The sequence below is a fragment of the Cydia splendana genome, chromosome 17, assembly GCF_910591565.1.
Source record: "Cydia splendana chromosome 17, ilCydSple1.2, whole genome shotgun sequence".
NCBI classification, from domain to species: Eukaryota; Metazoa; Arthropoda; class Insecta; order Lepidoptera; family Tortricidae; genus Cydia; species Cydia splendana.
Window position 1 is genome coordinate 16,610,428 of NC_085976.1, and position 26,694 is coordinate 16,637,121.

Below are 26,694 nucleotides of genomic sequence, written 5' to 3' on the forward strand. Positions count from 1 at the left end.
GTACATAGGGTAATACTCAGACTCCGATGTCCGTCTGTCCGTCCGTCTATCTGTCACCAGGCTGTAACTCATGGACCGTGATAGAAATTTTCACAGATTATGTATTTCTGTTGCCGCTACAACAAATACTAAAAACACAATAAAATAAATATTTAAATGGCAACATATAACAAACGTGATTTTTTTGCAGTTTTTTTGCGTAATTGTACGGAACCATTCGTGCGCGAGTCCGACTCGCACTGGGCCGGTTATAGCTAATAGCTGACAATTTGAATTATATTTAAAAAAATATTGGGCGCCACAGTAAACACAGTTTCCTTCAAAATAAAGAGGTTATGAAAGTAGTGGAGGCTGTTGAACCTGTTCAGTTGCCCTCGATGGCCTTGGCGACGAACTCTATGAACCGCTTGCCGTACTGCTCGGGGTCGCACGTGGATATGCCGTCCACGTTGCTACCGTACTTTACCGTCTTCGCCGCTTTCGCCGCCTGCAAAGGTAATAAGTATTAAGTATTTGGGGCAATTTTACACAGATCGACCTAGCCCCAAACCAAAGAGAATAAAGTCTATAGAGACGGATTCTCAAAGTAAATTATGTAACCACTGTAAATTTACTGCCATCTTTCGACAGAACATAAAACTGTTAGAACGCCATTTGACTTTGATCCTTATTCTTTCAGTGATATGTGTTAGCTTATTAAATATTAATATTCACGCCATCTACTCGACTATAGGCCAAAGGTATGGTTCCATGTTTTCGAGCGATGGCGCCACAACCTTCAGCCTATGCTCGAGTAGATGGCGTGAATATTAATATTTAAAAAGTTAACACATATCAGTTAAAGAATAAGGATCAAAATCAAATGGCGTTCAAACAGGTTTAATCTTCTGTCGAAAGATGCCAGTAAATGAACTGTAGCTACATAATTTACCATGACAGTAACTCTCTTCTTCAAATCCTCTTTGCCCAAACTAAGCTAGTACTACGGGTACTATATAGTTCGTTTTTTTTAGCATTAGAAAGAACTTGAAAGAAGGTAAGCGATCTTGACATGTCTTTTAATTGAAAAACGCTTTATAAAAATCAGTAACTATTACTCATGAAAGCAGAAGAATATAAATGACCGTATTAGATTCATAATTGTTACATATTTGCCGTAACTTATTTTAAAAATGTGTCTTTCAATTAAAAGACACAACAAGGTTGTTTACCTTATTTCTAATGCTAAAAAAAACGAACGATAGGCGACCATATACATATTTAAATAGATAAATACACACTTATATACAAGGAAAACACCCATGACTCAGGAACAAATATCCGTGCTCATCACACAAATAAATGCCCTTACCGGGATTCGAACCCGGGATCATCGGCTTCGCAGGCAGGGTCACTACCCACTAGGCCAGACAGGCCATCGGTATCGGTTGTAATTAGAGCTAGGCCGAATATTCGGTATTTTTTTCATTGTTCGTATTCGCGCGAACTATTCGGTTAAAGTGCCGAATATTCCGTAAATATTATTTATTATGTTTGTCTTATCATACCACTGTAAAATGTAAACTTCTCCAGAACTTTACAAGTATTCTCTTCCAGGTTACGTCTTCTCGATTCCAATAAAATATTATTATATTGCCTAGAAATCAGTTAATCTTTAGCTGTTATTGTAGGTAATAAATTTAAATGTTTTCGAATGATTTATTAGAATATTACAGGTTTACCGAATCATTTAGCTGTATATTCGGTTCGGTAAGATCTGAACCGCATACTCGGGCGAATGTTCGTAATAGGAACACTCAATTTTCGGCCCATCTTTAGTTATAATAATTATATTTTATATAAAGCTGTTAACTTGTGTAGTTAACAGCGCCATCTTCTTACATACTTTATCGAGCCTACTTAGTTCCCTATACAGAGCAGAGGTAGCGCTGTAATTAGTTATTATTACATTAGGCTAGCGAATTTGTAATGTACTCATGACACTTTCCGAATATACACCGTAAGAAACACGTTGGTTTGTTGCCATCTCCCCTCAAGATCCTCCGACCTCCGCCCACGTGCCATCAAAAGCCTGGGTCTCAAAATTTTGAGAGAGAGAGAAGGAAACTCGTGAATGCTGAACGAGACTTGCCTGTTTCTTAACTCCGTAATGCGTCAATACATCGATGAGCGCAACGAAGTATATTTCCTTTTTAGGTGCACCTGAAAACAGGAAAATAGATTCTTAGATGTAATAAAGTTACACGTTAGCAAAGAGAATAGATAGTAAAGAGGGGTCCTGTCATAGTAAATTTTGTAGTCACAGTAAATTTACTGTCTTCTATCGACACACGACTAAAACTCAAAATGAAAACGTATAAAACTATCGAAAAAAATTATATATATGGATAAATGATTTTATTATTTTTATATCATTTTGACCCATGTTCATTCACTGATACCTATGTGTTAAAATTGTTAAATATGAAACGGTGTCGTCAACGCCATCTAGCCGACCATAGGCCAAAGGTGTGTGCGCCATCTATCCGAGAATGACTTTTTCTTGATTTCCGAGGCACATTTTTTTCTTAGACTTTATTCATCTTATACGGAGTTACAAATGTCTTTGACGTTAGTAACCTAGCTAGACATCTATCTGACGATATATCTGACGTCGACATTACTTTGTAATGTGATTACAACGTCTAGGTACCTTTACAATTACATTCTTAGTGTAATTGTAACGTAACCTAGACGTTGTAATTAGGGTGTCGCGAATTAGTATTTTGAATTTATAGTTTTTATTTTATAGTACTATCTGGATATTTCGGGGAAATTTTATTCTTTAAAAAAAAATTTGTCAAAGACCGCCAACATTTCTAAATTAAATATATAAAACGATCATCATTCGCTTGCCCTTATCCCATTCATTTGGGGTCGGCGCAGCATGTCTTTTTCTTTCATAGCTCTCTCTCGCCCGTCATCTCATCATTCACTTTGCGAATATATAAAACCATGTCTTTCTATTTTGATTATAGTTGTAATTTACTCGTGGGAGCTTTCACTATTGGTCTGGAGTTATACATAAAAATATCGATGTTGTTATATTTCTTCAACAACTTTGGAAAAGACTCGTTTTATCTATTACAAGGTTGCCACAGAAAAGAGAATCTAAAAAGTGGTCTCTCTTTTTGGGGTCGATGAGCGGGTCAAACTTCGGGTAGTTAAAGTTAAAGGAATAAATATGAATTATTTTATAAGGCAATCAAAGAATTTTTATTACAGAAATGCTATTATACCTTAAATGAATTTTTAAATGATATTTCGGAATAAATTGAATTTAATAATAATAATGTAAAAATGTTATATTTTATTTGGATTATTATATTAAAACTTATAATTTAATAAAATTTAAGGCGGTGAATAATGTATACCTGTTAAGATATAATTTAGATTAAGTATTATTTAAGTACCAATGTTGCTATGCCCTTACGGGTGCATGTTGTAACCTAAGATATATAAGACCTACTGTAAACACATGTATGCAATAAATGATATGAAATATGAAATATGAATTAATTATATTTCTTGTCGGATAGAGATCACTCGGGTAAGTCTTGAGACTGCCCATTCTAGGTCCAGAAAAAAAATAGCCAACATATGAGGGAACATACCTTCAAAAGAACTGACCCGTGTAGTCATGAAGCCCCGTCTCCATTACACACACCTCGAAGACTACATTGTAGCCTTGTGAAACTACATAGATGTTGTTCTTTGAAGATCTTCAAACTACACAAGTGGATGTAGCTTCGCCTGGCGCGTCACTAGGGTTGTCCGCTGAAGCCCTACACACCACATACATTATACATAGGAACATCATGTTGGAAACTTACCTTCCTGGCTGGGGATGGCGTAGATGTCGATCTCGGGGATGATCCCCGCATAGAGTGCTCGCCGCCCGACTCCGCCCGGCCCGGCGCCGCGCGGGCTGTCCGGCGGCGTCGTGAAGCCCCATCTGCACACCATCACAACATATTAACCCCGAGCACAGTATTAGAGATAATATGTACCTATTATCATACAAAGCGGACACGCACTACCACGCGAGACTGACGATCTTTTGGGTGCATCTCGGTACAATTAGCGACAAAAGTCGAAAATGCCGGTCTATTTCACCAGGTCAAACTGCACAACGGGACTTAATCGCGTATTTAAGTTTTATGATTTCGTGGTCTGCTCCGAGACCACGGGGACAACGCCGTCCTCGAAACGTCGGAGGTAAATCTTAAAACTTAAATACGCGATTAAGTCCCGTTGTGCAGTTTGATAATGTTTAATAATCGTGAAAGTTTAAATCAGTGTATTTCACCAGGTATGGATGCTTGTCGATTTCAAATAAATAACAATTTTAACTAGGTCTACGTTGTCGTCGTTAAGGTATAAATTTTTAAATTTGCATTAAATTTTCATTTCAGATACCACTAATTCGCATCGCAGGACAGTACAATACCTGTCCCCGTGCCCGTTGTCGGTGTGGGATTCCGTCTCGGAGTCCTGCTCGGCCTACTGCGCGGCCTCCGCCTCGGCCTCGCCGCGACTCCACTCGTGCATGCCGAGGAGGAGACAGTACAGTAGTCAGGTACCGTACCTGTCCCCGTGCCTGTTGTCGGTGTCGGAGTCCGTCTCGGACTCGGGCTCGGAGTCCTGCTCGGCCTGCTGCGCGGCCTCCGCCTCGGCCTCACCGCGACCGCACTCGTGCATGCCGAGGAGGAGGGAGTAGTCCATCAGGTGGAGTTTTGTTAGAAACTGTGGACAATTATGATAGGGTGACTATTCTGCGTTTTATGATCCTGTTATTTTCTTTAAAATTATCCTCAATAACAAATTTTGAAAATAAAACTGCACCGGTAACGTCACAACAGTAGTGCAACTGCAGTCGGAAATGGAATGTCACCTTTATTTAGGTACAACAATGTCAATGTTAGTCACAGATATCAAAATTTGACATCTGTGTTCATCATTTGTTTTTCAATTCTTTCCCCATCTATTCTCATCTTTATTAAAACGGAGATAGTTGAAAATAGACGAGTTTTTCATCAGATCTGGCTTCGACATCAGCCGTAAGCGTCTCAAAAAGGTTAGGTATCCTTCGCGGCATCTCCTTTGTCAATACAAACGACCTGTTTTATGAACTCGTTGTCTTTGAGAGTGGGCAATTTCTTTTGCAACCATTACCCACCAGTCCCCGCATCTGTTAAAGCGAGGACAATTGGTAATACAACATGTCTTACCTAAACACTTGCCGTGAGCGTTTCAAGAAGCATATCCTTCGCTGCGTCTCCTATGTCAATGCGAACTCCCTGTTTTATGAAATCGTTGTCTTTGAGAGTGGGAAGTTCCTTTTCCAATCATTTCCCATCAGTCCCCGTCTCTGTTAAAGCGGGGACAATTGGGAATACAACATGTCTTACCTCGACATCTGCCGTGAGCGTTTCAAGAAGCTTATCCTTCGCTGCGTCTCCTATGTCGATACGAACGCCCTGTTTTATGAAATCGTTGTCTTTAAGAGTGGGTAGTTCCTTTTCCAACCATTTCCCATCAGTCCCCGCCTCTGTTAAAGCGGGGACAATTGGGAATACATCAAATCTCACCTCAACATCTGTCGTAAGGGTTTCAAGGAGCTTATCCTTCGCTGCGTCTCCTATGTCGATACGAACGCCCTGTTTTATGAAATCGTTGTCTTTGAGAGTGGGCATTTCCTTTTCCAACCATTTCCTACCAGTTCCCACTTCTGTTAAAGCGGGGACAACTGGGAATACAACATGTCTTACCTCGACATCTGCCGTGAGCGTTTCAAGAAGCTTATCCTTCGCTGCGTCGCCTATGTCAATACGAACGCCCTGTTTTATGAAATCGTTGTCTTTGAGAGTGGGCAGTTCCTTTTCCAATTCCTTCTCGGACGCCTCGCGGTCCACTGTTGAGCCTTTGAGATCATATTTTCTGCGAAATAAAGTTAGAAGTTAATACAGGGTTGAATCATAAAGGAATTAAGATCTACGAGTAGTAGTACTATGTGTAGATTTTATTAACCGCCATCTTTTAACCGCCAAAAATATATCGGGCTGACAGATGCTACAAAAAGTGACGAGACTATTTCCATATACATTATTTAATGTTCTATTGTCGTTTCCTATCAAAGATTGTCAGCTCATTTCTCAACGCGTGTACATTTTGACCACGTAGGACACTTACATACCTATGAAATGGATGTTATACCTATGAGATAAATAACGTAGTGGGGCATTTTCACCTGTTTCAATCGTTACAAAACTGACGGTCAATGTCAAATCCCATACATTTTGTCAGGAATGTAACGGTTAGACGTTACTGAAACACGACTTAAGTCGCGCTTTAAAGTACAAGTTAAATGAAAATGCCCAGTGACATCAGTAACCAACAGGGAACCAGTAACCCGACACTTCAATTTTTATCCAATAAAATAAAAGTAGGAAGCCGATTTCTTTATGCGGCAAGACTGTGCAGTACTTGGAGTAGATGCAGTCGATGTTGGTTATATAAAGTTTGTCAAAGGACTGTCTCGTTTCAATCATAGACAGAGAGAATCATACTATCTTTGTCTTTATAGAAGGACCGCTTAAATGAGTCCTCGCCTGCGCGGTGCGGGGGCGGCAGGCGTACGGCGCCCGCACCTTCCCCGTCCCACCCCGTCGCCCCCGTACCGCGCAGGCGAGGACTCATTTAAGCGGTCCGTCTATAGTAACTACTAGCCCCCAAAAGAAAAGGATGAGTATAGTTTTCCGGTATCGTATCCCATTCTACATTCGTCACAATCGTCGGTGGCTTTCAATGTAGAATGCGTGACGAAAGCAGAATAGGACTAATTTAAGAACTTGGCGAAAAACGAATGGCACGACCCAAGAAGATACCAGTTTTCGTGGTTTTTACGACTCACAACTATACCTGTGTATGTTGAGGTGGTTGGAGAACACGTTCCTCGTGGCGACGAGGTAGTGTTCTATGCCGTCAACAGTGAGCCGGTACATGCCGAGGTATTGTGGCAGGAGCGTTTTGCCATGCCGCTCCACTATGTACTGGAAATAAATGTCAATTGATACCATTTTATTAAAAGAACTATTACCGTAGCAGAGGCTAAACCAACGCATGTTTTAACATCTAACAGCTGCGGTTATTTAGTAAAAAAATCAAATTTTTAACTCTTTAACACATTCACTGCCATGAAGACGTATGTGTGTTCATTTTGCACTGGAAACGGGGCGCCCGCCACCGAAAGTGTTAAAGGTCACGCCTATAGTATGCGTCTCGTTATCGTGAACCTTGTAGGATCGCACGAAGGTTTATGTTGGACTGCAGCAGCGCGCGTCAGTTGATGTCTTTGGCGGTCAAATGGGTCCCTATGCTTGTCTTTTTTACTTGCAATACCTACCCAGCCGAGCTAGCACATGATTGGCGCGACAGTATCTCGCCACGAGATAGACTACCCGTCCCTCTTTAATTAATACAGTTAGAAAAAGACGGGTAGTCTATCTCGCGCGAGATACTGTCGCGCCAATCATGTGTTTAGCCTACTGGGTACCACGTGTTCCTCTTATTTCATTATAATAACTGTATTATGTACCATGGTTCGCAATACTAATAAACGATTTAAATTTTGGACGTGCTGAAGTGTCAATATTTACAATAAGTATAATTTTAATTCATTTGCCAGTAATATTAATTTCCTTCTAAAAACACAATATTAATTTTCCTTCAAAAAAAAACTGTGAATCTAAGCGATCTCCTGTCACGAACACAACATTCCCGACATATTGTGATGGTAAAAATCACTTTATGTAAGGTGATGAACTCAACCCAAGTGAACTTTGTTTATCCTGGATTAAAAATAAAGGCAGTGTCATGAGAATGTCAAGATTAGATATTAGTTATCCGAAATGCATCAATTTATCGCGAATTTACATATATAATGATAACCATATCACAGCTGTCTATTGTTAGAGCCCATTCGTGGAAAAATTGATAGCAGGGTACCACTTTCAGATTAACGTTATCTTACCTTTCGAAGGGAAAATAACATATGGATGAATAGTTGAATATACAATCACAAAATCGAAAATAGTCAAACGCAGGGGGATTGTTTTTTTTTTTCAGTTTTCTTTAGTACCCAACTAGGTGTACTAGCCTAACCAGGACTGCCTTAGCACTCTTAGCAGTGCCAAACTGACATATTCGCTAACGTCCGCACCAATATGCCAGTACGAGCGAGATGCATACAAAGTAAGTTACGCTCACGCTAGCGAATACGTCAGTGTCAAGTTCGTGGTAGCCATATTGGACTAGTCTAAGGACTTTCCGGAAAAATTGTCGTGGATGTTTGCTTACCGGATGGTAATGTTTAAGAAAGGAGTGCATCCTCTCCACCTCCTCCGAAGTCAGGGTTTTAAGGATAAACAGCCGGTCGTAGCTCTGATAGAACTTGGCTCCGGATTTTCCGGACGAGTCGTCCGGAATGGGCTGTGACCTGCGAACAAAACGTAATGTCAAATTATATTCTAAACATATTGACATCACTGCTTTGGATAAAGGTTGTCGATTTTCAGCAGTCCTGCGGGCTCAGCACGGTTCCATTTTTATCGACTATCACTATGCGCGTCCCTTTCGCACTTACATACTTGTTAGAACGTGACAGGCATGGTGACAAGGGATAAAAACGCGACCGTGCTAAGCCGCCTGAATTGTCATCTCAAACCAAACACGGCAAACCAAGATGGAAAATTAAAAGTCGGCCCATATATATCGGAGCGGACAAGGTGCTCATAAATATCTGACAAAATAGGCGTGTTGAATTCATATTTTCGAGCACCTTGGCGCTCCATTAGACTTACGTTGGTATTTGATTTGATTGTAGGTATAGGTAAGTGCAAATGCGAATGATTGGATCATTGGATGGTTTCGATATTATTGTATATGTTGACGATGCAGTGTAGCTACGCCATGGTTTTTGTGTTCTAGATGTTTGTTTTAAGTTAAAACCCAAACACAAATTTTATGCTGATGTTTAGTTAAAATGAACATGTCATCTAAAAGAACAGACTGGAATACAATCACCAGAGATTCATCAGACTGAGATATAACACCTTTCCTAGGCACTCTATACGGCATACCTACGCCATCGTACGTAAAAGTTCAACGGTTAATTACACGTAGCCTTGACAATAGAATATTGTTACACGGCTGATACAATGTTGCTAACGAGCAATTTAAGATTTGCTGCAGCTGCGTTGCGTGATGTGAATCAATCAACCGGACTCAACCAGTCGTGGATAATTGAAAATAATCGTATTCTTTTATAGGCTACAGCTACATGAAAATATAAGGTTGGTAGAGTCTAGGGTTGCCATACGTCAGGATTTGTCCGGACATGTCAGGATTCTTGGCCCTTTGTCCGGATTGCGGCAGGATTTTTAGGAATGACCTCATTAAAAAAATGTTTACAGTACACATAATCATAATCGTTTATTGCAACCATGATATTACAAGCTGTTGTTATACACCGCAGAGCGCAGCGCGGCACCGGGGCGTCGTTCAAACTACGCCAAATCTCTGTTACAAGAAATGTCAGGATTTTTTTAGGGTAATGTCAGGATTTTTATCAGGGTCATTTAATTCTTCCATATGGCAACCCTAGTAGAGTCAGACAAGAGAAACAACATCAACTCAAGGCGCAAAACACTTGTTCTCTGTGCCGGTTCTATACGTTAGTAATAATAGTTCAATGTGCGACCCATATACGTGCTCAAAGTTCTAAAGATCACCGTGGTCGGATGATACATAGAGGACTAAGATACTATAGGCAGGCGTGGCTCACTCCGCGATTTCGTCGCTTTGCTACAGGTAGCTAAAAGTACATCCGTTCCACACCAATTTTGGCAGCTAGCCATAAGCCGCGCGTGGCGCTGTCGCCACCTAGCGGCCATATCTGTCCTGATACCGACAGAAGCGCTTTGTTAGAGAGTGAGTCTTCTGTACCTAGTACTATTATTAATTCTGTGCTATAGGTACAGATACAGCACCCCTTAGTGTAAATTTCATTCGATAGCATGATGGTCGTACGCGTTTGCGTTAAGCCTCATTTTGTATGGGATTTCGAACAGCGCGCCAAGCGGGACGTTTTGTAAACTCAAAATCCCATACGTAATGAGACTTGAAGAAATGCGTACCTACGTCACGTCACGCTATATCGAATGAAATTTACACTAGTGCTACATGCTACTTATCTTTGTCTGAAATCTGTTGCTACGCCGTTATCTCGTGACTCAGAGCAAATATTGAAATGCACTTATGTTTCCGGCAAAGATATCCCCGTAAGTCCCCGTGTACTTGTACTAGTCCTAATTCAAAAACATAAAAAAGTGCAGAAATTGCCCTGGGTCTTACGAGGATAAACCTTCGTGTTGCTTTGTGATAAGCACAAAAGTGAATTCATGACATATTTTTTCCTTGACCCTAGTTTATTTATTGGACATTAAAAACTTTATATTGCAACTACAGGCACAGAATAAATAATAGTACTAGGTGCAGAAGACTCACTCTCTAACAAAACGCGTCTGTTACGATCAGGACAGATATGGCCGCTAGGTGGCGACAGCGCCACGCGCGGCTTATGGCTAGCCACCAACATTGGTGTGGAACGGATGTCCTTGTAGCTACCTGTTGCAAAGCGACGGAATCGCGGAGTGAGCCACGCCTGCCGTAAGTCCCCGCGTACTTGTACAAGTACTAATTCAAAAACATAAAAAAGTGCAGAAATTGCCCTGGGCCTTACGAGGATAAACCTTCGTGTTGCTTTGTGATAAGCACAAAAGTGAATTCATGTCATATTTTTTCCTTGACCCTAGTTTATTTATTGGACATTAAAAACTTTATATTGCAACTACAGGCACAGAATAAATAATAGTACTAGGTACAGAAGATTCACTCTCTAAAGTCTCTAACAAAACGCGTCTGTTACGATCAGGACAGATATGGCCGCTAGGTGGCGACAGCGCCACGCGCGGCTTATGGCTAGCCACCAAAATTGGTGTGGAACGGATGTACTTGTAGCTACCTGTTGCAAAGCGACGGAATCGCGGAGTGAGCCACGCCTGCCGTAAGTCCCCGCGTACTTGTACAAGTACTAATTCAAAAACATAAAAAAGTGCAGAAATTGCCCTGGGTCTTGGTCTTACGAGGATAAACATTCGTGTTGCTTTGTGATAAGCACAAAAGTGAATTGATCTCTTTTTCCTTGAACCTAGTTTATTTATTGAACACTAAAAACTTTATATTGCAAACTAAACTAGAAAGAAATAAAACTATTGAAACGGATTATATCGCGTATATTCAATTCAATGACCAGTTGACCACGAACCCTGTAAGTGTAAAGGATTCGAAACGTCGGGATGAATTCAATATACGCGATATAATATAATCCGTTTCAATAGTTTTATTTTATGAGTAACTATTGCGGTAACCGAAGACAACATTATAAACTAGAAAGGTTTCAGTAATGCCATTTTGTTTACAAAAAATGTGCCAATTTGTGCACAATAAAGCTGCCTTGGTCGTTTGTGTATCAAGAAACAATAAGTACTTACCTTTATTTCTGTAATGTATTTACTAGCGAACCTATTACCAAAGCATTTTGCACCTTATTCATTAAAGCGCAAGTTCTATTTTACTGTAACGAAGTGCCTTATAACTTCCATACAGTGCCAAATGTGTCTGACAATATGCAGTGCAATTGCGGTGTATATTGGGTGCTTAAATGGTCTCAATTTGTTATGGCTGGGTGCCAGAAAACGTTATACAATAATTATAATACAGTTCTTATTACTATTGTACGGGGCTAACGAACGTTCCGGTGAGGCCATAAATCTTTAGGCCGGCCCCGCCCCTTTTACTAACTGCTTGTAGGGATGCGTGTCGCAACCTTCGCAGTTTATCGATGGTGGTATTTATAATAATGTATGTATGTCACTTTATTGCACATAAACAGGTTTACATAAAACGGACAAAAACAAAACAAAAATAAAAATGTTATGTACAAAGGCGAACTTATCCCTAAAAGGGATAATAATAATTTGTTATGTTAGTTTTGAACTCATTCTTAGGAAAACATATGCTAATAATAGTAATAATTTATAACTTTATAATAAATACCATAAAAAGATAAGCAATAAGTACCGTAAAACGGGGTCAACAGAAATCGCGGGGTGAATAGAGAAATTTTGAACTTTTTTCTTTCAAGTTGTTATATTTAAAAACGTACATCTCTAAAATTAGATTTTTTGGAATGCGTATATAGTAGACTATTTATTCTATACATTGATACCAAAAGAACTTAATCAAACTGCCTAAAAGTTAGATTTTTTTGACTCTAAAGTAAGGTCTCGCCGAGGTAAGAAATGAAGCCTGTCTGAACTTTGTTCTAGCGGTAAATGTTTTGACATTAACTAAGTCAAAGTTAGCTAACCTGGTAATATAGTATCTGTAGTGCCTAAATAATAAATAATATCACTAATTTTCTCTATAATAAAGCATTTTTTTGCAAAAAACCAATAACAAGCAAATTTACGTGATAAAGGGGTCAGTGGACACGCATATGGGGTGAACAGTTACGCCATAGGGGGTGCTTAGATACAACAAAGGGGTGTAAAGACACGCCTTGGGGGTTAAAAGACACGAAAAAATAATTTTGTATCAAATAGCTGTTTAACAGATATATATACTAATTAAAACCAAAATATTACTTTGCTAATCCGCGAAAAGATAACGTGCTAGTCAATCAGTGCTAACCCGTTATACTTACTTGCGTATTTTTACATGCAATTAATATTCCCACCCTCCCACCGCAAAAATAAATACGCAAATATATATACCATATATATGTAGATATATATACCATTTGCCAATAGAGTATCCACATAATAATGACCAAATTCGATGCCTATGACAACTAAAACTTAATATTTCTATTCACCCCTTTCTTGTGTCTATCGACCCCGTTTTAAGGATATGGAGAAAACAGGTAGTTTTCTTTGATTTTCTCTGAATTGGGTTGGTAAAAAATCATTTCACAAATGCAAAATTGAAGAACTAACCAAGACTCAAAAAATGATATCAAAATTATTACTTTTATCATTTGGATTATTGGCGAAAATCGTCATTGAAGTTGAAAATAGTGTCTTTTCACCCCGTTTTACGGTATTGACACTATTGACTTGTTGACAGCTCGGTTTATTACCCCATCGGAACGGTCGTTTGGCCTCTACAATAACTAAAAAGAAAAAAACTTTGAAACCAAAACAGTCAATCAGAATGCGGTCTTATCGCTAAGAAGCGATTTATACCAGTCTTAGCCTTTTGGGAAACAGTCGCAGAAAAGTTGAGAGCCGGAAACCGCTAGAGTTAGACCAAGCTAAGTTAGCGGCGATTTTGATATACCAGACGGGGCAAGTGTTATTTAAAACGTCATAATCTCATGGAACTTTGACGTTTAAAATAACACTTGCCCGTCTGGGCTGTCAAAATCGTTGCCAACTTAGCATGGTCTATTAACTCTACCAATTTTTAGTATGTTGTTGGGCGTGGTATTGGGACTATTTGGGACCCCAAAACTGCCGGGAGACAGCGGCGCAAGCCATCTACTTTAGCATATGAGTCCTGCCTCGTCGCGAATGCCCGCGACATAGACTACCCGTCCCTCTCTAATTAATACAGTTAGAAAAAGACGAACGAGATACTGTCGCGGCGCTTCTAAGCCTACAAATACTAAAACAGTTCGATTACCCAATCCAACTCTCATTTACGATACAAAAGGGCATCAGAGGGCCTACCGCGAACACCGAAGTTCGCAAATTGCGGGCATCTTTCTCTGTCACTCTAATTACGCCTCAATTGGAGAAAAAGAGAGAGATGCCTGCAACTTGCGAACTTCGCAGTAGGCCCCCAGATTGGGCAAATAAACTGTTATTTTAGTATCAAGGATAGTTAAAAAATATCTACAAACCCTATTCACCGTATAATCAGTGCCAAGATCTCCGTACCATCGCCCGAATCTTATTACCAAAGAGAATTTGAAATAGAGAGTTACTGTCATGGTAAATTATGTAGCTACAGTACATTTACTGCCATCTTTCGACGGACGATTAAAACTGTTAGAACGCCATTTAACTTTGATCATTATTCTTTCACTGATATAAGTTAACACGTGTCAGTGAAAGAATAAGGATCAAAGTCAAATGGCGTTCTAACAGTTTTATGTTCTGTCGAAAGATGGCAGTAAATTTACAGTGGCTACATAATTTACTTTGACAATCCGTCCCTATACACTCTATTCTCTTCTTTATTGCAAAAGGCGTAAGGTCCACCGATGGACAGCGAAGACTGAAGAGTGTTGCTTTTTGTACAAACAAATCAAATCGTATGGGGGCGTACACATTCATTGCCACTAAGTGCTACGGGTTACGCTCGTAGCGCGTAGCCACGGTTTCGCCGTATGTAGCGCATATAATCGCTACGAACAGTGTACAGTCACCTGCAATAATATGTTACGCAACGAAGGCCGCAAAAATATCTGACACGATCTTATTTGTAGAGCCATAAACGCGTGTCACATATTTTTGCGGCCTTCGAAGAGTAACATATTATTGCAGGTGACTGTACACGACAGTCGGGTTCTTGGCCCTGAATGTGTTAAAGAACATAACATAAAGTAGAGGTCATGGGTATGGAAACTAACGCAATGACCCTTGGGAGCACAGTGACATATGCTGTTATACATCGTGATGCTGGAAAACCGAAAAACTTTAACGGCGTATTTTTACACTTGCGAGACAAACTTGTTGTCAGATCAAAATATCGCAGGATATGACCGATTTTTAGAGGTTATGAAAAAAATTGTGACAATATTTAAAATTAAGTACCTACGCAGATAATGTCAACTAGATGAAAAATATAATAATTACACCTGCAGTGGCTCAAAAGTAAACATAATAGTTTATATTTGACCGTATTCGACCTACGTTCGGTTATATTAATTTGAGATTCTAATTATTTATAAGGTATGGGGCATGCATTCAATGAGCTGTCATTAATAATGTGCAATTTATTTCGTATATTAGATGCCTAAATTTTTTCAACGTTTCAAGTCCATGATTATTTTACTGTGCATTTTTACATCCATTGTGACAGAAAATAAGTTTTTGGCAAAAATTTCATTTTTGGTACAAGCTTTTATCGCTGACTGTACTTTTCTTACGACAGACAACTAATACTCATCGAGACAATTCTAAAAACCCCTAACACAATTATGTTGCGCTGTTTCATCACAGAGTTCCTATGGCCACCTCCTGTCTCCATCATCAGATCAGCTCGATGGTACCATAATATTGCATTGTCATCCGATTTATACATGCATGCAAAATTTCAGCTCAATCGGAAACCGGGAAGTGAGATCAAATTTAACTTGCAAGATTTGATTACAGACCGACAGACAGACAACGGTCAGGTGAAACTAAATAAAAGCTTGTAAATAAGTTTTTGGCAAAAAATTCATTTTTGGTACAAGCTTTTATCGCCGACTGTACTTTTTTTTCCACAGGCAACTAATACTCGTCGAGACAATTCTAAAAACCCCAAACACAATTAGGTTTCGTTGTTTTATCACAGAGTTCCTATGGTCACCTCTGGTCTCCATCATCAGATCAGCTCGATGACACCATAATATTGCATTGTCACCCGACTTACGTATGTATGCAAAATTACAGCTCAATTGGAAACCGGGAAGTGGATCAAATTTAACTTGCACGATTTGATTACACACAGACAGACAGACAGACAACGGTCAGGTGAAACTAAATAAAAGCTTGTAAAAAGCTCCTATGCCTGCAAATCTTCTGAAAATTCGCGTTAGTACGAATCAACGGTAGACAATTTCGTGGAATTCTCCATTGGCAGTCAGCAGCGGCATCATGGTCGCATTTTTATCACCTGTCGTGCCATGCGTCACTTTCGCAGTTACTAATTTGTTAGAACGTGACAGGCATGGCGACAAATGAGAAAGAGCCAACCATATTAGCCCTACAGCTCGGTTAAAATCTGTCGGTTATCCAGACTCACGGTGTATAGTTGCATATTGCATACCCTGTACTACCAAAGGTGACACTAAGTGATGGACTGATGATGGTTTAAGGGCCGGTACAGACGGACTGCAATCCGACTGCAACTTGTATGGGAACTGCACGCCGACGTTGCAGTTCCCATATAAAATTTCAGTCGGGTTGCCGTCCGTCTGTATCGGCCCTAAGGTTTAATACGCTGACTCATGGACAAAGGACAGGATCGGGAGACTTCCACACTTCAAAAAAACTCGCAGAAAACCAAAGTCACGGTTTCAAGTGATCTGTCAAGCGGTTAGACGGGTGATACTGATTTTAGGGCTGTTCGAGATACGTTGTGCCTTTTTCGAGTTGTCATAGTGCCGAATGGGAAAATACACACCTACCTACGTAAAGTAAGCTACAGACGGTTTTATTTAAAGTTGTCCCCTATTAGACTTTTTTTTCAAAATTGGGATTTTTTATGTTATTTCTACTCAGAATCACGAGCTCTTTCTATCCTAATAGGAGAAAAAAGTGTCCCAAGGTTTTTTTCCCATTCCGTTACCATTTTTTCATAGACTTTGTATGGCGGTTTCGTAATGGAAAGATCGAAAAATGTATGGAAGTCTTGGGACACTTTTTTTCTCCTATTAAGATCAAAAGAGCTCATGATTCTGAGTAGAAATAACATAAAAAAATCCCAATTTTGAAAATAAAAGTGTGGGGGACAACTTTAAATAAAATGGCCCAGACATAACTAAGTAAGTAAATAATTGGTGCAGGGTAGATGTTCGCGCACCGCCGAGCAAGCGCGGCGAATGGTTTGCCGCGCTTATCCAGCGATGAACTGTATTGCCTAGGTAATAAGGGCGACGACATTTTGACTAAAATACCAATATCTCAGTTCTGCAATGGAATTCTGCGTGGTGCCCATAGAACGAAATGAAGTAAATAGAAATACCTATCTAATGACCTAATTCTCAACTCTGTTGGTATTGGGACCATTTTGAAGCTTAGTCCTTTAAAACTTAATTTTACGCGATTAAGTCGTTATGAATAATAATTTATATTACAGATTTGATAATGTATCAAAACGTACATTATTTCCTCTATCGCACAGGAAACAATAAATACCTGTACAACTCAACATATTTGTTTTGCGAAAACCTAAAATAACGTATGATTAACTCAACGTATTAAACAGCATGACTCAATTCGCGACATGTTTGACGTGCAGTCGCCATCAGATATATCGGAGCTGCAGAGGTGCTCAAAAATATCTGAACACGCACTCTAACGCCTTGACAATAGAGGCGTGTTCAGATATTTATGAGCACCTTGGCCGCTTAGATATATCTGATGGCGACTGAACTTATTAAGAGGCAGTGCAACCTGAGCATTTACGTCCTTATGCAATAGTTAATGGTGGTATTATGACGTAGCAGAATTCCGATTGCTTACAGGTTGAACGCTAATGCAATCCAGTAAGTGTGATATTAGATTACAATTTCAGAAATAAAATATTTTGTAAGTAAAAAAATAATTCGTTTTGTTGTTTTTAAAGTAACTATAAGTGCAGCAAGTTTCGTGTAAAATATGCGATAAAGATATTTCGAAGAGAAGACAAAGACGCCACCTCATATCCGCGAGTTCCGCCAGAGAGCAAAGTGCCCCAATGTCGGCTGTAATATGAGGTTAGTGGATTTATCATAGAAAGTTTATAATATGTGTGTAGATAAAGCAGTGTATGTACCAGTACATAATTAGGCATTAAAACACTCATATGATGCTATTATGAAGCTCACTTCGTTCGTTTCATAAACCCACACTCGAGTTTTAATGCCTTTCATTATGTAGCAGTCACATAAACTACTATTTTCTTAGGTGCAGTCAGAAAAACTATTAGCTTAGCATCTCTACATACAAAATAAATATACAAATATATTACATGTAGGGTTTTGCTGACTGTACATATAATTGTGATACCCTCATATTATACTTGTGACGGATATTCAGAGATCCAGTTACATTGATTTTCATAAGCATTCAACTGTCCTACGAAAGACAAGCGCTGGGAATATAAACTGAACCAACAAGAAGTCACGGTCAAAACGGTCATTCTCAATTACTGTTTTTGTTTTTTTTCACGTTGCATGTAGGTGTAGTACGCATACGGTGTTCAGAATTATTGTTTGTATCTTAAAAGCGAGTTATACTTTGATTTAAACTTTCACGATTTTTACACATTATTAAATTGTATGAAATTAAGTCCCGTTAACAAAAGATATGCTGATAGACCTTAGGTGACTAGACAAAAAGAGTTATATCATTATATTTTTAAAGATAATTTTTCCGTATCAAATATATCATTCTCGTTATATAGTTTACAGTACATATGGTGCTACTTTACCGCCCTAGGGCGGGATGTATGACAATACGTGCCTATGTCAAAAATGTAATGGGCCCATTAACGTATATATCTATGGACTGGCCTTACGGGCACTAAAAATGGTACTAGTTTAGCGGTGTGAATCACGAATTCCAGCCAATCGTGCAGTCCAACGCAACTAGTTGCGACCAATAGCGCGCGTGATGCGAACTATTAACCAATCGCGCGCGTGATGCGAACTCATCAACTAATCGCTCATGCCTCATTATTATTGTCCGTAAAGCCAGTCCCTAGATATCTATGTCAATGAATGGGCCATATGTACTGTAAAACGTTGTACAATACACGTGCGAAAAGGTAATTCGAATTTCCTACTTTTCGCACTTGTACCGTAATGTACTATAAGGTGATTCGTGATAGTCGGACTATTCACTAAATTATGAATTGTCATTTGACAATGACAATTCGATATATTGAGATCATCAAGTACGCCATTGTTAATGTTAACTTACACATACAAGGTAAATTGTCATTGTCAGGTGACAATCACATCTTGCATCATTTGACAACGACAATACGCTGTATTTTAATGTTAAGGGGCTACCCCACGCCAATGACCTTCGATCTGAATCCCTTAGTTTTCTAATGTTTTTTGTAGCTTATTTTATTATTAACAGCAACGGCTTTAAGCAATATAGTATCCTATATTTACTTTTTGTTTATAGTTTTCGAGATATTTGGCATCAAAGTTGAACAATTTTAGGCTAAAACACTGGTTTTCTGGCCATAACTTTTGTGTTAATTAGTTTAAAATTAAAACCCTTGACACGTTTTTCGAGACGTCAAAGACAAACCCAAATATGTAGATTTCGTACATGTTAGATCCTTCACTGCAAACTAGATACGAAAAAAGTGTTTTTTTAGACAATGTTTAAAAAATTCATAAAAAAATAAGTATTCATTTTTTTCAAAATCCGGTGGACAAAACCGCAGATAAAAGATTGAAAAAGCGATAACCGTTTGTCTTATAATTCTATCTGTAGTGCAAAAAAAGGAGATACGATTCAAAACTTGTCAAAAATCGATGAAAATTTCGGGTAGCCCCTTAACAAGTAAATATGAACGTTGGGCGCCATTTCCAAAAACACAAAACAAATTGTGATTGTCAGATAACAATTGACAGTTTAGTGAAATAGTGATACTTTGACAAAACTCTGGCACAACGCAACCAAACACCCAGTGTCATGACTCTAATGACGTGTCAGTACAGCACACTACAATACTGTTAAACGGGGTTGGCAACTGTCAAAGGTTTGCATAGATGGCGCCATCATAGCCTGCCCCTTTTTCTATGAGATTTGGCTTAAAGAGTAGGGCATTAAATTAAATAAATAAAAAAACAAAAATTTTACACAATTCTAAGGATTGACGGCAAGCTATGCTGCCGCCATCTTCTAAATCCTTCGACCCGCCAACCCCATCGAAAATAATGAAAAAAAATCGTACAGCAGCATTCCGCTGACCTCAGTCGTTTAATCGTCAGGCCCCGTTTCATAAAAGCCGTGGCATCGTGGAACAGGTTCGGTTCCGTACAGTCCCCTACAGCTGTTGGGGCTGTGGCCGATCTTCTTAGCTTCATGACCTTCCTCTGCCGCGGACGGAGGTACGAATCTGGCTTTCTAAACCTAGAGGAGCGGGATGGGGTTGGGGGAAATAAAAATGTTGAAATAATAAATTAGCGCACACGTGAGCGTATGAGCAGATTTGTAGGAAATTCGCTTTGCTATGCAGTTTACAAATGGTTCAAATGTAGCCTGTTCTCGTTCGTAGTCTACAATTGAAGTTCCAAATGTAGTCGATGCATTTAAATTAAGTGCGACGAGATTATCTTTTCGTCGCGTGCGTTTTCTTGCGAACCAATTATATTTTATTATCCTGTTAAAACGAGTAAAGCATATACAATTTTTTATTAATACTCAAAATGTTAGTATCCTAAAAAGGCACACAGGTCAATTTAACTCTGTATACCGATTTCGCAAGTGTCAGTGTAGGAACACCATTATGAACGTCTAATTCGTATGATAATATGACGTTTACAGTGGAACTCCCAGACTTTGGCACTGCATAGTTAGCTTAGGTATATTTAGTTGCAACAAAACGCACTCCTAGCATCTTTATAATATAACGAATTAAGCGGACGCCCAAATCAGAATAAGTACCAAGCCAAATATCGATAATACAGGTATTCGGTCGCGATGGGTATTGGATGCATGTCAAATGTGTTTTTAGAAGGTTATCTAAAAATATTATATCAACTTTAGATAGATTCGTTTCGCATTATGTCTGCCAGCGTGAAGATGACTCATAGACATGCGCGGTGTTTTCATATTGTCTTGTACGTGGTCCTCCAGACAGAAATGATACGACTTTTATGGGTTTGTTTGGTACAGATTTAGTGTATAATTGTTTTCCATCGTATTTTCTCGAAAACGTTCGTATTTGTCATGCTACATACTTCAGTCAACCTCAGTACTTTTTGTACCGAGACTTGACTGAAATAGCAAGACACGTTCGTACGTTTCCGTGAAAAACGATGGAAAATTATGCACTACTTACATCAGTAGTCGCATACTGAGTTGACAATTGTTACTTGACATTGACAATTGTTACTTGACATTGACAATTACCTCTACATTTCTCTTACTCAACGAATTCGAACCCTAGGCCACAGTAGAACTATTTCAAACTACCAAGTAGAATGATTTCTTATGATCTTATTCATAATCATAAATTCATAACGTCATTTCGACATGCTTCTATGGTGAAGTAGGGTCCCAAATGGAAAATTCTTATTATCAAGTGTCAAATTAATAATTAGGGCGTTGACAGATAGCGATTTTATTGTCACTGTAGCATTTTGCTAAACATTTTTTACCATGTTTCAAAGTTGTGCTTTATTGTCATTGTAGCATTTTGCTAAACATTTTTTACCATGTTTCAAAGATGAGCTTTATTGTCATTGTAGCATTTTGCTAAACATTTTTTTACCATGTTTCAAAGATGTGCTTTATTGTCATTGGTCATTGCCATTGTAGCATTTTGATAAACATTTTTTACCATGTTTCAAAGATGTGCTTTATGTCATTGGTCATTGCCATTGTAGCATTTTGATAAACATTTTTTACCATGTTTCAAAGATGTGCTTTATTGTCATTGGTCATTGCCATTGTAGCATTTTGATAAACATTTTTTACCATGTTTCAAAGATGTGCTTTATTGTCATTGGTCATTGCCATTGTAGCATTTTCATAAACATTTTTTATCATGTTTGAGAGATATGCTTTACTGTCATTGTAGCATTTTGCTAAACATTTTTACCATGTTTCAAAGATGTGCTTTATTGTCATTGTAGCATTTTGCTAAACATTTTTACCATGTTTCACCGATGTGCTTTATTGTCATTGTAGCATATTGCTAAAAAAAATTTACCATGTTTCAAAGATTTGCTTTATTATTTTTACGAGCGTCCGCTTACTTCATTCTGCAAGTCCATTATGAGAGGGGCAATTAGTTCTAAATCTAGACTTACCTCGTGAGTGACTCTTTGTAGTCAAGGTCATCAATACCAAACCTCTCCCGGAGGTTCCTGAATACCAGAGGGCAGTATTCCTTCACTTTGAAATGAGATGGCATGTTTTCCCTGCAAATAAAAGATAATATCAACTTACAAGAATATAAAAACTGGACAAGTGCGAGTCGGACTCGCCCACTGAGGGTTCCGTACAAAATAAGTCAGTGAAAAACCTTCTTGGCGGACATACTTACTTGTTAAACAAATGATTGTCGACTTTGAGCTTGGAGTAAGCTCTGAAGTCATCCGGGAGCAGCATGACTGGTATCGACACGTGGCTCAATTCATTTATCTGAAAGCAATTCAACTTGTTACACACCTTCAACAATCACTGTGACATTAGTCATCATCTCGCCCACCGAGGGTTACTTTTTAGTATTTGTTGTTATAGCACCAACAGAAATACATCATCTGTGAAAATTTCAACTGTCTAGTTATCACGGTTCATGAGAAACAGCCTGGTGACAGACAGACAGACGGACAGCGGAGTCTTAGTAATAGGGTCCCGTTCTCCCGTTTTTACTCTTTGGGTATACCAGAAAAGATTTTAGAGTCTGATAAATTCTGACTGGATATTGAATTGGATTCTTATTTGAAAATCGCATAATATGGACTTCTATAATTGGTTCTAGTTGCAACTAGCGCAACCCACCCCAGCTAATCGAGTGATTATTGAGGAAGGTTTAGGTATATACCTAGGCTAGGTACCATTAATAGAGTTATTAATATTGAGTTTATCGCGAACAAACATACACACAGAAAGACGCAGCAGGGGACTGTTTTATAAAGTGTAGTGATTATGTTGATGAAGATAGTGATGAGGGCTTCTCACACAATGTGCTTGGTCTTGTGCATGCAATAAACACAACAATATGTCCGCTTTTTAATTGAATCACTTTTTTGTGTTTAAAAGTTTAATATTGGAAATCTGGGAATTTAGTTCTTAATTCTGGAATAAAGTTTTGCTGATTTATTAAACATGATTTTCATTTAATAATAATAATAAATGTAAGTGTAAGTTATTAAGACCCATTTCAGTTTTAAAATGATATTTTGTTCTTATAATAAGAAGCATTATGGGAAAAACCTTTGCCAACAGGCACACTGAACTATGAGACTTCATTTAAAATCAATCCAAGCAAAAGCAAACAGTTCAAAGTTCAGAAGAAGAGGCTATACAAATGGGAAAAACAGGGTGTTTGCATTGTGTATTCCTTTGTGCACCAAAAAAGTCATTTTTAAAGAATTATTACGAAACAATTAATTATTCATAAAAAAAATCTTTTCAGCTTTGATTCCCCTGGAGGCAACAGTTTGACAGTATGTATCATAATGTATAACAGAGCTGTTAAGACCTAGCTGTTTTCAGTCTATCTGTAGATTTTCAATCTTTCTAGGATAATTATATGCTGAGCTAAGGAGAGGGGTTGTTGATATCTATAGATTCACTTTGCAATTCATGATATACAAATAGTTAATGGCAGTTCTAGCAAACAGCCAATAAACTTTGGCAACTTAAGAATGACCCTGTCGCCGGTTATAACTCATGTTACCTCTATTTATAGAGCCCTAAACGCTACGATAACACGGCGACAAAAACAGGAGATATTGATCAAGTGCCAGCTGACAGTAACTGGTGCATTCACCTAGCTAGGCGCCAGCCATCGATACCATTAGTAAACAGTTCGGAACCACAACAATCCGGTACCGAAGGAAATGACATAATGCTATTGCGAGATGCCTCCACATAATCGCCACAAATCCTATTAGGCGTACGTTGCCATATTCCAATTAAGTTGTAAATATCCTGGTACTCACCGTGTGGTTCACGCCCCACATAAACACCGAGAGAAGGGGCTCATTAGCACGAAACAATTTGACTTTTTGATGTTTCACACGAATGTGTTTCTTTTTCAACTTGCTCAAACCAGTGCTTGGAACGGACATTTTGGATTTGTTTACACTAACAGTCAGATACTTGAGCTTATTTTGACACGGCCCTGGCTAAACCATTTTCAATTGACGGGAAGGATGTCGAAATGTGAATGAAGTTGATTAATTTGGAAATTAATTACAGAAATACGACACCCATCAATAAAGAGCAAACGGCTTTTTGACAGAAGGACGACGGCGGGTGGATAAAAAAAGTAATCATAGACAAAAACATAGGTACTCAAAATAAAGTACCGCTCGCCAGTGACAATAGTCTTTACGTTGATTATAAAAATTTATTATTTATTATAGTATTGTATTAAATAAATAAGTTATGACTGTAAAAATAAAAAAGCAAACAGCAAAAATTTCATACTCTTATTAAATAAAAACAAGATCTCGCATAATCTCGCACCCAAACTCGCACCGCTTTGTGGTGGAAAGGAAATTTTTCAATCAATCAATCAATCAATCATTTATTTCAGGCATAAAAGCCCATATCATTTGTTAGTAATACAATATAAATTAATCTTAATATGCTAATGTTAGTAAGTACAAAATTAAAATAGAAATAATTATACTAAAATATCTTATTTAATAAATCAAAGACTGCCACATTCCAAACCACTTCCAAACACTACCGCTGTACGTGCATCAGCATCCAGTGGTGTTGGAACGGGCAGTCTAGCCTCTCGGCCAGCACACGTAACAAGCTGTTGGAGCTACCGCGCAACCGCCCCATCAGTGAGGCAGCACGCTTCCGCATTATGGCGTGAAAGCCATCGGTTCGAGCCTCCGCGAACATACCAGATGCACTGCAGAAGCGCGGCAGACCCAACAGTATCCGGAAAGCATTATTATACTGTACTCTCAAGGTATTGAGAGTACTCTGCGTGTATCTTACCCACAGGCTGCACGTGTAGAAGCTCTGGCAGTAAGCCTTAAACAATGTTATTTTGACTTCTTTTGTACACCGTGCAAACCTGCGGGCAAGCATATTACAACGCACAGCCATGGAGCGTCTCTCCCTTTCCATGTCCATGCCATCTGAGAGGTCCGCAGTCACCCAGTGGCCCAAGTATTTGAACTCTGACACGTGTTTGAGTTCACTTCCGTACAAGTAGACGGGCGGTACTGTCCCGACAGAACCCCCACGCGGCTTAAAAACAAGGAGCTCACTCTTGTTTATGTTGTACTTGAGGCCATGTGCAACTGCATACCTCTCACATATCCCAAGCAGCTTTCTAAGTGCACTAATCGATGGACTCAGCAACACCATGTCATCAGCATAACTGATGTTATTGACGCTTACGCCGTCGATTGAACATCCGACCTTGGCATTGCTGAGTTCACCGATCAATCCGTTTACATATAGGTTGAATAGCTTTGGCGACGTTAACCCCCCCTGTCGAACACCGCAATTCAACCTATATGCGTCAGATAACTTGCCTGCCCACCTAACATAGTTTGTTTGGTTGGCATACCAATACTTAAAAAGATGTATTATTTCGGACGGCAGATCTGTCTCACAATACAACTTGTTCCACAACACGTCATACGAGACCATATCGAAAGCTTTCGTTAAATCTAAGAAACACGCATAGACCGGCGTTTTTCTATCCGTGTAGTACCGTACGACGCGCTTGAGGCACAACACCGCGGTTTCCGTCGATAGCCCAGGTTTGAAGCCGAACTGAGCATCATGGAGCTTCAGGTGCTTAGTTAAAAAACCATCAAGCAAGCCGTCCAGCACTTTGGCAACAATGGTGGCTAACGATATAGGTCTGTAGTTGCTTCTGTCAGACAGATCTCCCGTCTTATTCTTTATAAGTGGGACGACTATTGTGCGCATGAGGTCCCCAGGCAGATATGCATGTCTCAGGCAAATGTTGAACAGCAGCGCTAATACCCTTGGCAGATGGATCCCCGCATGTTGAAGGTGCTCGATGCTCAAGCCGTCATGCCCCGGTGATTTACCTCTGGTCATATTCTTAATCACTGTCGCAACATCTTTTGCAGTGAAAAGGTGAAGGTGAAGACATTGACTACCAGGAGCGGCATGAGCATCGCGCACCCCCCCAGACGGCAGCACCGCTGGTTCGACCTTAAAGTGTTCAGCAAACATTTCTGCTATTGCCTTCGACTCACTGACGCCACCGACGCTAATGGGAAGACTTGATTTGGGACTCAGCTTAGCGGTCTCCTTCCAAAAACCCTTGAAGTTCTTTGATGCATGATGTGTCGCTAGGATGTCCATCTTAATTTGTTCCTGATTTACTTGACACCATTTAAGGCGAGCTTTAAACTGTTTACGCTTTTCACACATCATGACATAAAAAGGGCCTTCAGATGGCTTACCGTGCATCACCCACGTCTGAAAATAAAGCCTAGCCTCACCATGAGCGTCCCTGACGTGCTTGTTCCACCCGACGACCCGCTGCTGCGGCCGTCGTTTTGCCCTGGCTGTCCGATTTTTGAACGAAACTTAAACGTCAAAAAATATTGACACTTTGACAATAGATAATCGAATCGAAGTTATCGAAGTGCTTATTTGATGCCTTTGACGGACTTTGGTTGCCTGGAAA

General features: G+C 39.3%; 1 protein-coding gene and 1 long non-coding RNA gene across 3 annotated transcripts in view; one reads left to right on the top strand and one right to left on the bottom strand.

Annotated features, from left to right (window-relative positions):
* The window catches only part of LOC134798946 (uncharacterized), a 295,916-nt gene extending 294,497 nt beyond the window's left edge, over positions 1-1,419 (top strand). Inside the window, exon 3 of the long non-coding RNA XR_010145290.1 lies at positions 1,292-1,419. This is a non-coding gene — a long non-coding RNA (uncharacterized LOC134798946). The remainder of the gene's footprint in view (positions 1-1,291) is intronic.
* Positions 334-24,325, bottom strand: LOC134798921 (phosphatidylinositol 5-phosphate 4-kinase type-2 alpha). Of its 2 annotated transcripts, XM_063771346.1 has the most exons (11): positions 23,996-24,325; positions 22,372-22,469; positions 22,136-22,246; positions 20,070-20,231; positions 8,398-8,536; positions 6,961-7,091; positions 5,811-5,979; positions 4,628-4,785; positions 3,873-3,994; positions 2,132-2,202; positions 334-487 (listed from the first exon to the last, which is right to left on the bottom strand). In XM_063771346.1, the coding sequence occupies exons 1-11, from the start codon at positions 24,122-24,124 to the stop codon at positions 365-367; spliced, it is 1,413 nt and encodes a 470-aa protein (XP_063627416.1). In that variant the 5' UTR covers positions 24,125-24,325; the 3' UTR covers positions 334-364. The 2 variants fall into 2 exon arrangements, with proteins under 2 accessions (XP_063627416.1, XP_063627417.1); XM_063771347.1 differs by lacking the exon at positions 20,070-20,231 and having other exon boundaries at positions 336-487; positions 23,996-24,318.
* Between the last annotated feature and the right edge of the window lie 2,369 nt (positions 24,326-26,694).

Excerpts from the sequence above, each read along its gene's own strand:
- LOC134798921 (XM_063771346.1), bottom strand. The coding sequence starts at position 24,124 with ATGTCCGTTCCAAGCACTGGTTTGAGCAAGTTGAAAAAGAAACACATT. Across the intron at positions 4,786-5,810 it reads CGCTCACGGCAGATGTCGAG|TTTCTAACAAAACTCCACCT; the intron begins GTAAGACATGTT and ends AATTGTCCACAG. Across the intron at positions 488-2,131 it reads ATTACGGAGTTAAGAAACAG|GCGGCGAAAGCGGCGAAGAC; the intron begins GCAAGTCTCGTT and ends TTACCTTTGCAG.